Source organism: Micropterus salmoides, unplaced genomic scaffold (assembly GCF_014851395.1).
Source record: "Micropterus salmoides isolate LMB-PRFRI ecotype aquatic unplaced genomic scaffold, ASM1485139v1 Ms_hic_scaffold_1, whole genome shotgun sequence".
NCBI classification, from domain to species: Eukaryota; Metazoa; Chordata; class Actinopteri; order Centrarchiformes; family Centrarchidae; genus Micropterus; species Micropterus salmoides.
The window spans coordinates 15,743,687-15,754,840 of NW_024040040.1; the positions used below are offsets into that span (position 1 = coordinate 15,743,687).

At 43.8% G+C, this 11,154-nt stretch overlaps 1 protein-coding gene and 1 long non-coding RNA gene across 2 annotated transcripts; both read left to right on the forward strand.

Moving 5' to 3' along the window:
* Nucleotides 1-1,870: 1,870 nt before the first annotated feature.
* Nucleotides 1,871-3,574, forward strand: LOC119903854. Its single transcript, XM_038720117.1, has 5 exons — nt 1,871-2,027; nt 2,233-2,553; nt 2,832-2,952; nt 3,082-3,118; nt 3,210-3,574. Exons 1-5 carry the CDS (start codon nt 1,964-1,966, stop codon nt 3,321-3,323), a joined length of 657 nt encoding a protein of 218 aa, XP_038576045.1. The 5' UTR covers nt 1,871-1,963; the 3' UTR covers nt 3,324-3,574.
* A 5,371-nt stretch (nt 3,575-8,945) lies between these two features.
* Nucleotides 8,946-11,154, forward strand: LOC119903861. The gene is made up of 3 exons (XR_005444621.1): nt 8,946-9,083; nt 9,208-9,265; nt 10,629-11,154. It is a non-coding gene; the product is annotated as an uncharacterized LOC119903861 (long non-coding RNA).

Below are 11,154 nucleotides of genomic sequence, written 5' to 3' on the forward strand. Positions count from 1 at the left end.
TTTCACACCATAATCAGTCGCCTCGATTCGACAGAGAATGGTGTGACAACCAATTCTTCATGTCTGAAGACGTGTCAAAATTGCAGGAAGATGGCCGTGACTGAGAAGCTACAACCAAAATGTTTTACTGTATATGTCATACTGCATTTAGGGTACATTTATTGTCCATTTGAATGTATAGACCAACTGGGGGGGGGGACTGTTCTGTCTGCATTATCATGGCAGTAAACAGAGCTAACTAGCCATGAGAAGCTACTGCAAGACTCTCAGTTTCTCCATGGAAAGACAGGAAGTCTGGAGGAGCTTTGATGATCACTAGAAGCACATTTATAGTCGTGTGTGTGTGTGTGTGTGTGTGTGTGTGTGTTTTTGACAGTACAAAGACGTAGTACTGCTGTGTACCGCAGTTAACATTACTGCTCACCAGCCCTAAATATCTTGTTTACATCTGAGTACAGGATGGTTATCAGTGGGTTCATGTGTTTACTGCCACTGAATAGGAATAAAAGGATATTGTTGTATGGTATTGCAGTTCCTCTTTAAGGCAGGATGCTTAAAGTCATGTTCATAATGAAACTGTTTTCGGTTGCTGTTTAAGAGTTTTAGTAATGTAACCTTGTCCGGTGACTTTAACTACTTTAGCTTAGTTTGGCCCACCGGCAGCAACGACATGCTCACAGTGTCACCAAGTGAAGCTGTTGATTCTGAGGGTCAGTGGTGTGAGTTAAGATGAGGGGATTTCAGTCAGAGGTGATACGATGACATGAAATGCTGAGGGTTCAGTATGACTCAGGTTTCCTGACTATAGTTAAAATGTGTCAACCTTTTTTCCTAATTTATACAGATAATACGTTACGATTTTAAATACCATTTCTAATATGGAAACCTTTTTTTAAAGGTTTTTGTTGTAATAATTGCTTGAATAATGACTGTATTAATCATATGTAGATGATTTATGATCCATTATTAATAAAAGGAATTTGAGTTTTCAGTCATGCTGTGAAGACCTTTTATTAATGACTTTCTAACATTTATAACTGCAGACTTGATAGCTTATTTGACCTCTAATAGAGGTACCAGTAAAGCCATTGAAAGTTATTTATTATAAACTATTAAAGTCAGTAGTTAGTTTATAAATCTTTACAAAGGGCTTTGTTTTATATAGGCCAAAAATGACGCTGATAACCTCTACACAAGCCTTTATCAGCCATCAAGTGATCTCTACCAGACCACCTCCTCAGTGCACCAGCAACATGACACCAACTCATATCCAGTCAGCAGCAATACAGAGCCTGTCCGTTTGGAGCAGGAAATCTATGAAAACATTTGAACCAAAAGGTCAAGATGATTGTTTAATAACTTGGACAGTGGCAAGTCAGTTGTTTTTGGAGATTTTGACCTGATCAGTATTTCCGGAACAATTTTAGAACATTCTGTAACGAGAGCCAAATGCAGACACGGGAAGATTTGTGCCCAGACTCAGAAACACCAAGCAGGGCACGATCACTTTTCTAGTTTTATTGTGAAAACACAAAATGTACAAACATATGATGGTTGGCAGGCAATGTCCAAAATAATCCAAGAAAGAAGACCAGAACAAAAGTAAACACTCCAGACACATGACACAGGCAGCAACACCAGGCACACTGACTGACAAAGACCAGGTAGCATTTTGTGGGCGTTCGGTACCCGAGTAAAAGCCTGTTATTAGGGTTTGCCAACAGAGCATGATTTGCTTGCTGTTTCGGTGTCTTAAGATGAAAGCAGAAGTCATCATGTCATGCACTTCCTTGAAAACACCTCACACCTGCTCCTCCAGCTCTACCTCTGAGAGCGCTGAGAGTTTGAGGTTTAGGTTGTCAGAGAACGATGCAAAGGGGGTCTGTCTGTCTCTGTCCCTACAGTTCAATATACTGTACACTGCCAGCAGCAACTGCACTGTTGCTTAGATGTGTTGACCAGTATGGGTAGATGGAAACTGTGGTTTGTTCTGCTTCTGCTGCTCATGTTTCATATCGACAGCAAAGGTACCGTACAGGAACGAGTTTTTATGATGTGTAACGTCTCTGTTAATCTTTCTGTCTTTGGTTTAAAGAGAGAAACTGTTTGTTTTCTGTAATTTATCTATTCTAGTGCAATTTAAAATGTAGGTCATACATTTTACAAATACAGCACATGTAATCATTCTATTTCATACTGTATTGATTTTTGATTGTAATGAATTGATTGCAGAGGTTGGGCAGCTACTTGTGAAAAACATTGGGAGAAAACCAGATGTCACTCCACTATGCACCAATGAAACACAGAGTATCCTCACACTGATAGTATGTAAGATCAGAACAGAAAGGAGCAGGGGAGAAGAGTGTCGTCTGCTGTATCAACATGGACAGGACTTTGTACACGAATGTGATTCCAGGTTCACACTTATGAAGGAGAATCATACTGTGTTTCTGCACCTGACCAGTTTAACACCAGAGGACAGTGGGAACTACACCTGTGAGTGTTCACATCTGTATGGAACCGATATTCTCCATCTGAATATCACTGTGGAAGGTAAATGATTGATTGATTTTAGAACTTTGTGTTTCATACTTGATGCATTTCTCTGGTTATTTTCCTTTTCTTTGGTGAAGTTACGAATAATATCAACATCAGTATGTCTGTAATTGTTAAATCAAATCAAGCCTGCTTTATTTTGCAGGATAAAATAAAAGTGTAGTTTGATTAAGCCAACGAAACTACGTATAAAGCAAAATGATAAATGACAGCATCTTATTGTGTGTGTGTATAAACACCATTGCTACTTTTCTTTTTTCTTAATGATCTTTAAGAGGATGAAGACGACCGCAGATTTGCAGAAATACCATTTCCAAGTGCTTTAATTGGTGTAACTACGTTTATCGTTATAACTGGATTTATCCTGGGATTTATCCACAGAAAAAATCACCACAGGTAAGACACTGATATAGAGCTGACAGGGAATAAAATAATGCTACATCAGGGCTACGTCACATTTTGTTCCTACATGTGGTATACTATCACAATATAGAGTGAAGGAATAATTTGTTTTTTCCCCAACAGAAAACAACTGGAACTACAGCACAGTCATCAGAACACGGTAGTGTAAAAAAAATGTTGTACCCACTTTTTGTCTGCCATTCATTTTACTTTATTGTGATATATTTTCAAAACTATATGCACCTTTGCAGGAACCACAGGACACTGAGCCGTGTGGCACCTTCATACAGAAAGAGAATGTGCTTTATTCAGCTTGTAGTTTTGAAACTAGTATTAATTATTTACCCGAGATGACACAGATTTAAGGATAACTTTGTAGAGTTTAAATGATATATCCGATTGTGATCTACAATGTGACGCATGTTTATAGTAAGTGAAACAGGGCCTAACTATTTCACTCATTGGAGAGCATTTAATTCTAAAACCTAGCATATAGTAATTGTTTTGTATAATTGTATTCCTTTTTAATTTAATTTTGTAAAAGTAGCATATTGAATGTATTATACTATAAATATGTTATCCAGAATAAATGTTCTAATAAACGACTGGTTAAAACAAAACCTCCTTTGTTTTACTCCTGTTCTTTTAAGTATTTTTAACTGCTGTGTGACTTTAGAGAATATATAATAACTCCCCACTGCTCTTGAACACATCATCAGCGATGTAACCTGGGGTTGTTGGATGTTTCAGGACTTTTAACATCAGACAGTCAGTTAATCAGGTGTTACTTTTACCCGACACCCAGCATCTCAGCTTCCTGCATGAACTTCCTGTCCTTACACAAATCTACATCGAGTTTTTCTCTGCTGTCTGCATGAGGTTGCAAATGATAAGCCCAGTATATCAAGCCCCATTTGTAACAAGGGTTGACTCTGATTATCACTGTTTTATATGACACGGCTAAAATGAACAAATCAAAGAGGAGCGATGCTGTACTGACCATTAGATTTTATTTCTTCATAATGGTCTGAAATGTTTTTAACATTTTAATTTCTGTCCATTAGGAACAAAGTTTGTAGGCAGACATGTGGAGGACTCTTTACTGGAAGATACTCTAATAAATTAATTGACAGTAAACGGGAAGAAACTTGGCACTTATCTGACCACAATGACACACTACCAAATAAAACAAAACCAAACTGTGGCTTCATGGGTTCCCCTTCGAGGGAACTCGAACTGCGTCGGTTACGACACTATGGGAACGCCTCTAGGCGAAGCAGGTCTGAAAGTGAATGAAATCACTCCAATCCCATTGGCTTGTTGCTAGAACGGTAAGGTGTGACGGAATAACCGGAGGAGTATAAAGCACACCTGTACGCACTCATCATTAGCTTTTTTCTATTCAGCAGGCGCTCTGTATGTTGTTTGAAGAAAGCTCCAGTCCTACAAGCAGTGTGTCTTACCTGAAGAAGAAGTCTACCAGCATGTCCGGCAACCAGATGTACAGAAGGTGTGTTTTTTCTTGCCCTCGGTACATCACGGATGGAGATTCTCATGAGATGTGTGTCTCATGTTTGGGGATGGAGAACGCACGGGCAGCTCTCGAGGGGGCTGCCTGCGCCCGTTGCGAAGCCCTTTCTGTGCGGGTACTGAGGTACAGCATTGCTCTCTTTTCCGAGGATGGCCGGATGTGTTTTCCCCGTGGCGCGGGCCCTGCGGCCGCTGAAGCCCCTATTTTGGATCTGCGGGTTCTAACCGGTCTCTGAGGAGATTCAGGTTCAAGATGCTCATCATCCCGCCACCGTGACGCACATCCAATCTGAGGATTGGTTCGTCACGATAGATCTAAAGGACGCCTATTTCCAGGTCTCCATCCGTCCTTCTCACAGGAAGTTCCTGAGGTTTGCCTTCGGGGGTGTGGTTTACCAGTATCGGGTTCTTCCATTCGGCCTGGCACTTTCCCCTCGCACATTCACCAAGTGTATGGATGCAGCACTGGCCCCGCTGAGGCTCCGGGGCATCCGGATTTCAACTTCATCGACGACTGGCTCATCCTAGCCCAGTCTCGAGAGTTGGCGGTTCGGCATCGAGATGTCGTTCTGGCTCATCTGCGGCGTTTAGGGCTGAGGCTCTACGCAAAGAAGAGCGTGCTGGCGCCCACCCTACGGGCTACGTTCCTAGGGGTTGCATGGGATTCGACAACGATGCGGGCACAATTGTCTCCGGCACGTGTCGACACCATATTGGCTGCTGTGAAAGGGGTGAAGTTAGGCCACGCCATCACTATGAAACACTTTCAACGGGTGTTGGGTCTCCTGGCGGCTGCGTCCAGCGTAATACCATCTGGACTGCTGCACATGAGACCTCTGCAGTGGTGGCTAAGGAACAAGGGTTTTTCCCCGAGGGGAATCCTCTCCGTCTGGTTTGGGTTACGCGCAAGTGTCTTCGTTCCCTATCAGTTTGGAAGGAAACTTGGTTCCTGTCCCAGGGGCCCGTGCTGGGAGGGTCTTGTCGCCGGCTGGTTCTTTCGACAGACGCCTCCCTCACGGGCTGGGGCGCGGTCATGGACGGCCGCTTTGCAAGGGGATGCTGGCAGGTGCATCGATCCGAGTGGCATATCAACTGCCTCGAGATGTTGGCGGTGTTCCAGGCTCTAAGGAGTTTCCTGCCCGATCTCCAAGGCCACCACGTCCTGGTTCGTTCCGAGGAGAACAACACAGCGGTGGTGGCCTATCTGAATCACCAGGGCGGTCTGCGCTCACGCCCTCTGGACAGACTGGCACTCCAGGGGGACCACAGATCCTCCTGTGGTCCCAGCAGAGGTTACTATCACTCAGGGCGATGTATCTCCTGGGGACGCAGAATCAGGGAGCAGACCTGCTTTTGAGGCAGGGGCTGAGGCCCGGGGAATGGAGACTTCACCCCGAAGTGGTGGAGCTCTTGTGCGAAGAGTTCGGCCCCATAGACGTGGATCTGTTTGCGTCTCAAGAGACTACGCACTGCCCGCTATGGTTTCTCTCGTTCCTCCAGCCCCGTTGGGTCTGGACGCCATGGTACATTCGTGGCCGAGGCTACGTCTGTACGCTTTTCCCCCAGTCGCTCTGCTCCCGGGGTTCTGGAGCGGGTCCGCCAGGACTATGTCGGCCTACTGCTCGTAGCCCCGTTCTGGCCAACCCGGGTGTGGTTCTCGGACATCATGTCGCTCCTGGACGGCCCGCCGTGGCGGTTCCCTCTGAGGAGAGACCTGCTGTCCCAGGCGCAGGGCCGAGTTCTTCACCCTTGCCCCGCCATATGGTGACTGTGGGTCTGGCCCCTGAGGGGGCACAGTACCTAGAGGCAGGTCTAACAGCCGGAGCAGTCGAGACCCTCCTGAGCTCCAGGGCCCCGTCCACACGGAGGATGTACGGCCTGAAGTGGAGTGTTTTCTCCACTTGGTTTAGGGAGCGGTCGGTGGACCCTGTTACCTGCCCGGTGGTTCAGGTACTTGAGTTCCTCCAGGACCGGTTCTCTGCTGGTCTTTCCCCTTCCACCCTCAAGGTGTACATGGCAGCTATTTCATCTTTCCACACCCCTCTGAGGGAGGGGTTCTTGGGGAAACTTCCCTTGGTTGTACGTTTCCTCCGTGGTGCCCGGAGGATGAGACCTGCGACTCGGTCCAAGGTTCCCACTTGGGATCTGGCAGTGGTTCTTGGGGCGTTGGCTGAGCCCCCCTTCAAACCCCTGGAGTCAGCTGAGGCTAAGCACTTGACCCTCAAGATGGCCTTTCTCCTTGCTATCACCTCTCTGAGGAGGGTGGGGGATCTCCAAGCGCTTTCAGTTTCCCCGCAAAGCCTGGAGTTTGCCCCGGGGAATATTAGGGCTATCCTGCACCCTCGTTCAGGATACATCCCTAAAGTGCCTTCTTGTGCGGCAGGGTCCACAGTGCTGCAGGCATTTCATCCTCCACCTCATGTGACGGCGGAGGACGGGAGACTTCATCTGCTCTGCCCTGTCAGAGCACTGAGTATTTACACTCTGAGGTCCTCCCGTTGGAGGAAGGCTGACCAGCTGCTAGTGTGTTTTGGGTCTCCCAGGGCCGAGCTCCCTGCATCCAAACATACTATTAGCAACTGGATTGTTCAGACTATTTCCCTGGCCTATCAGGTGCGCGGTTTGCCTTCACCTGTGGCTGTTGCAGGCCTCTTGCAGGATGTTGTTTAGCGGCTGGCTGGGCCACTCCGCACACATTCATTCGGTTTTACAGTCTTGACCTTCCTTCGGCACCTGGCACTCGTGCGCTCTCCTCTTAGTCGTGCCACTTTATTGCACACAGGGGCAGGCGGGGTTTTCGGCACGGTTTAGTGGGTATCTCGTTCCCATAGTGTCGTAACCGACGCAGTTCGAGTTCCCTCGAAGGGGAACGTCTCGGGTTACGTATGTAACCCTGGTTCCCCGAGAAGGGGAACGAGAGACTGCGTCGGCCCGCCGCACCTCTCTCCCCGCCTGAAGCGCCTGCTTCATAGTTTAAGCTAATGATGAGTGCGTACAGGTGTGCTTTATACTCCTCCGGTTATTCCGTCACACCTTACCGTTCTAGCAACAAGCCAATAGGATTGGAGTGATTTCATTCACGTTCAGACCTGCTTCGCCTAGAGGCGTTCCCATAGTGTCGTAACCGACGCAGTCTCTCGTTCCCCTTCTCGGGGAACCAGGGTTACATACGTAACCCGAGACGTTCTTCTAGTAGATCATCTTGATCTGTCGGAGCTGATTTGTAAAAATCAAGCCCGGATTTCTCCATTCTGTGTGCAGAACCCAGCAAGAAGATGGTAATTTAGGTTTTTACCCCCACAAACTCAGCATCTTTATTTAAAATCTTTATTTAAATGCTAAAATGTTTTGGAGATCAATCTTTTTTTTTGTCTCCTTTCAGACTGAATGTCCTGCAACAACCAGACAAACTAACAGCCATGAAGACATTCACATGGTGAGTTGCGTGTTTACCAGTTGCAGAAATAATCCACTGATATTTAAATAATTTACCTTTTGAACTGACTGATAACAATCACTGTGCCCATAATAAATCAACTGGGGATTTCATATGCTACTGGTTGACAAAATATGGAAAAAGGTCTCACTGATCTAGAGCTACTATTATTGTAAATAATCAAATGAGGAGGACATTTGTAGATTGCCTTGTTCACAAGTCTGCCTTAGGCTGGTTCAGTTCTCGTGTTTGCAGTTTGCACTACTCCCTTGCCTGTAAACATGCATTTGTCCGGTGGTAACGAGGTGCATGTTCAGAGAACTTGTTGCAGGAAGGAAATAAGATGCATCTTTTAGGAACTGTGCTTCACATTCTGTGGAAAAGCACTATAACTAAGATTTGTCTTGGTACAAAAAAGTGATAAGTGACTATACATCTAATTTTGATCAGTGTCATGTCTTCCAAAAAAATTGTTATTGAATTTCCTCAAAGTAAGTGCTTAAATTTGTGCTGAATTAAATTAAAATTAATAATACTGCTTCAAAACATTGGGGAATGGGGAATTTGGCACAAATTGATGCATCCAGCGAAGCCAGTGTTAAAGGTTCACCCACAGAGAGTCTTAACTTGAAAATAGAAGAAGCATACTTCCTTTTGAGGACACGTGATTTTCAGCGCATATGCTCACATGGCATTTTAGATATTTTCAGATTTAGGTAGCAAAAGGGACTTACACATTGGAAAGGAACAGATATTCACCATCTGCATATCCCTGTAGAAATGTCTGATTTATTTTCTTGCTTTCAAACGTTCAGTATATTTGCACTCAGTGTGAATAAGTTATTTCCCGGCGTGCTATCATCATGAAGAATTTCAGTAGCAGATTGACCTGCCTTAACTGATATGATATATCAAAGTGTAGTCTGTTAATTTTGGAAATACTGTACATACTGAATTTAAAAGTTGATGTCTGTAGATGTGGTTTTGAACACTTCTTTGGCTCAGGTTATTTTCTGTTAACAGATTCAGCAGCATCATGCAAAGAGCACATCAGGAGCTATTATTTTATTCTGCCCATCACTGTGATCTGTGATGGTACTGCATTCATCATGGTGACTGGAGTTCTCCTTGGATGCATCCTGAGAAAAACACATTCCAGGTGAAAAGATCTTGTGCTTTAATCCTTGTGACCTATATGTTTGGCCGGATTATTGGGATTAATTAGTTGTTACCTGTTTATCTGTGATCCACTACTCATACACTACATATTTTCTTCTTTATAGAGAAGATACCGGGTCAGGAGTGTCTGGGTTATCTGTTTGTGAACCCCCCTGCTCTTTGGTGAGTCACATATTATTTTGTTCTCTACCTTAAAATTTGGATAAAGTAGCTATTTTAATGTTCAATACATTTACTGTAGCTGAGGCCTTCTTATTTTATTTGTAATTTTTTGCATGCAGACAGGAAATGAGGTGGTGGGTAACAAATTTCCCATGCAGTATGATATCTTAACCACTAGGCCACCACAATGCATCTTAGGTAAACTCCAGACACTCCTGTGATCCACCAATTAACCTGTCAGATATGTATGAGAAAATATGCTGGGAGAAGAAAATACACTAAGTGGTATCTTTACTAATTACACACTTGTGTTTCCAGAGTAGACTAATTTAATTTCCTTGTTTTGTGTCAGTGTTTTTGGTTATAACACCATTCAGAGAATAACAATAATAATATTGTGACAACAATATTCACATGTGTTGTAAAGTGTGAAAATTGTAGAAATTGCTTTTTTTTTGCTCATTTTGGAGGATAGGTTCACAGATTTGTTTCAAGACAGCTTTTGCTTGCTGTAACAATTCTTTTTGCTGATACAGGCCATTAAAAGATCCCTTTCTAATGTGCTTCCATTTTAAGTGATCAGAGACAAAATCCACAGTCCTCTTTCTGTGTAAATATTATTATCTGAAGCTAATACAAGGTTCCAGAACTCTGAGTTAACCAATAAAGTGGGTATTTTATTTGAAGTCACATCATTTTTAAGGAAATCTCTCTTTAATGTTATCATCTTATGCTAAGTCCACAGTTCACTGCGAGGAAGAGTTAGCCATGTGCCTTCACAAGAAGATTTACCTAATCACCCTGACAGTTCAAAGTTAGGAAAGATGACAATCTCAGTCCTAGCTGTTCTCATTTGTGACACCACGATGGTGGAACGAGCTACCCAATGCCATCAGAGCAGGGGCGTCCCTCTCTAACTTCAAAAAGCTCTTGAAAACTCATCTCTTCTGAGAACACTTTCTCTTACATCTCTAACCCCTAACCTCTAACATGCACTTCCTGTGCTCTTCTTCTATCCATCCATCCATCCATCTTCATCCACTTATCCGGGGTCAGGTCTCGGGCTTCTTCTTCTATCCCCTTACAATTCTCTTGTATTGATTGCACTTTTTCCCTCAGTATTTACCCCACTGATACCATACCTGCTATTAGCTCATAGTATGTATTATCAGTTGTAGATCTCGTGCTGTATTGACTGATTTGTTGATGCTTGTATGTTGTTTCTCAAATGTAAGTTGCTTTGGATAAAAGCATCTGCCAAATGAGTAAATGTATTGACAGAGAGAACTTTAAGAATCGGGACTTAAACCTCTTTGATCAGACTTTTAAAACAGGATGCAGTAAGAGTTTGGTGTTTCCATAGGACCCAGATGACTCCTACACAAGCCTTCAGCTGCCAGCAAATGATCTCTATCAAACTATCTCCTCAGTGCAACATCAACATGACATGAAGAGAAATTCAGCCAGCAAGATCATAGTGACTGCACATCGGGATAATCAGGAAACAGATGGAAGAGAGACTGATCCAAGTTGCAAAATCTATGAAAACATTTAATTAATAACAGGAGTAAGACAATCTGGAGTTTTAGCACTAAAAAATGTTTCTGTTAAACCTGGTCTGCACATGAGCAGAAGTGGGAACACTGCTGTGAGTTTGACACCAGTTGTGAGGTCCAGTGATGACGATAACTGGCAGAGGTCACCAAAATCAAACACTAGAAAGTAAGAGTTAACTGGTATGTAAATGCTCAAATCACATTATGTCTTACTGGAACTTAACATCAGGCTACAAGCTGTGTTTTGCTGCCCTCTCTGGTTAAAGGTTTCAAGCTTGTTTCACCTCTGACCAAAGACAATATTTCAGGGGATGTTAAGTCACCCTTTCATTT

Coding starts and splice junctions, on each gene's coding strand:
- LOC119903854 (XM_038720117.1), top strand. CDS start 1,964: ATGGGTAGATGGAAACTGTGGTTTGTTCTGCTTCTGCTGCTCATGTTT. Junction 2,554..2,831: donor TCTGAATATCACTGTGGAAG/GTAAATGATTGA, acceptor ATGATCTTTAAG/AGGATGAAGACGACCGCAGA. Junction 2,953..3,081: donor CACAGAAAAAATCACCACAG/GTAAGACACTGA, acceptor TTTCCCCAACAG/AAAACAACTGGAACTACAGC.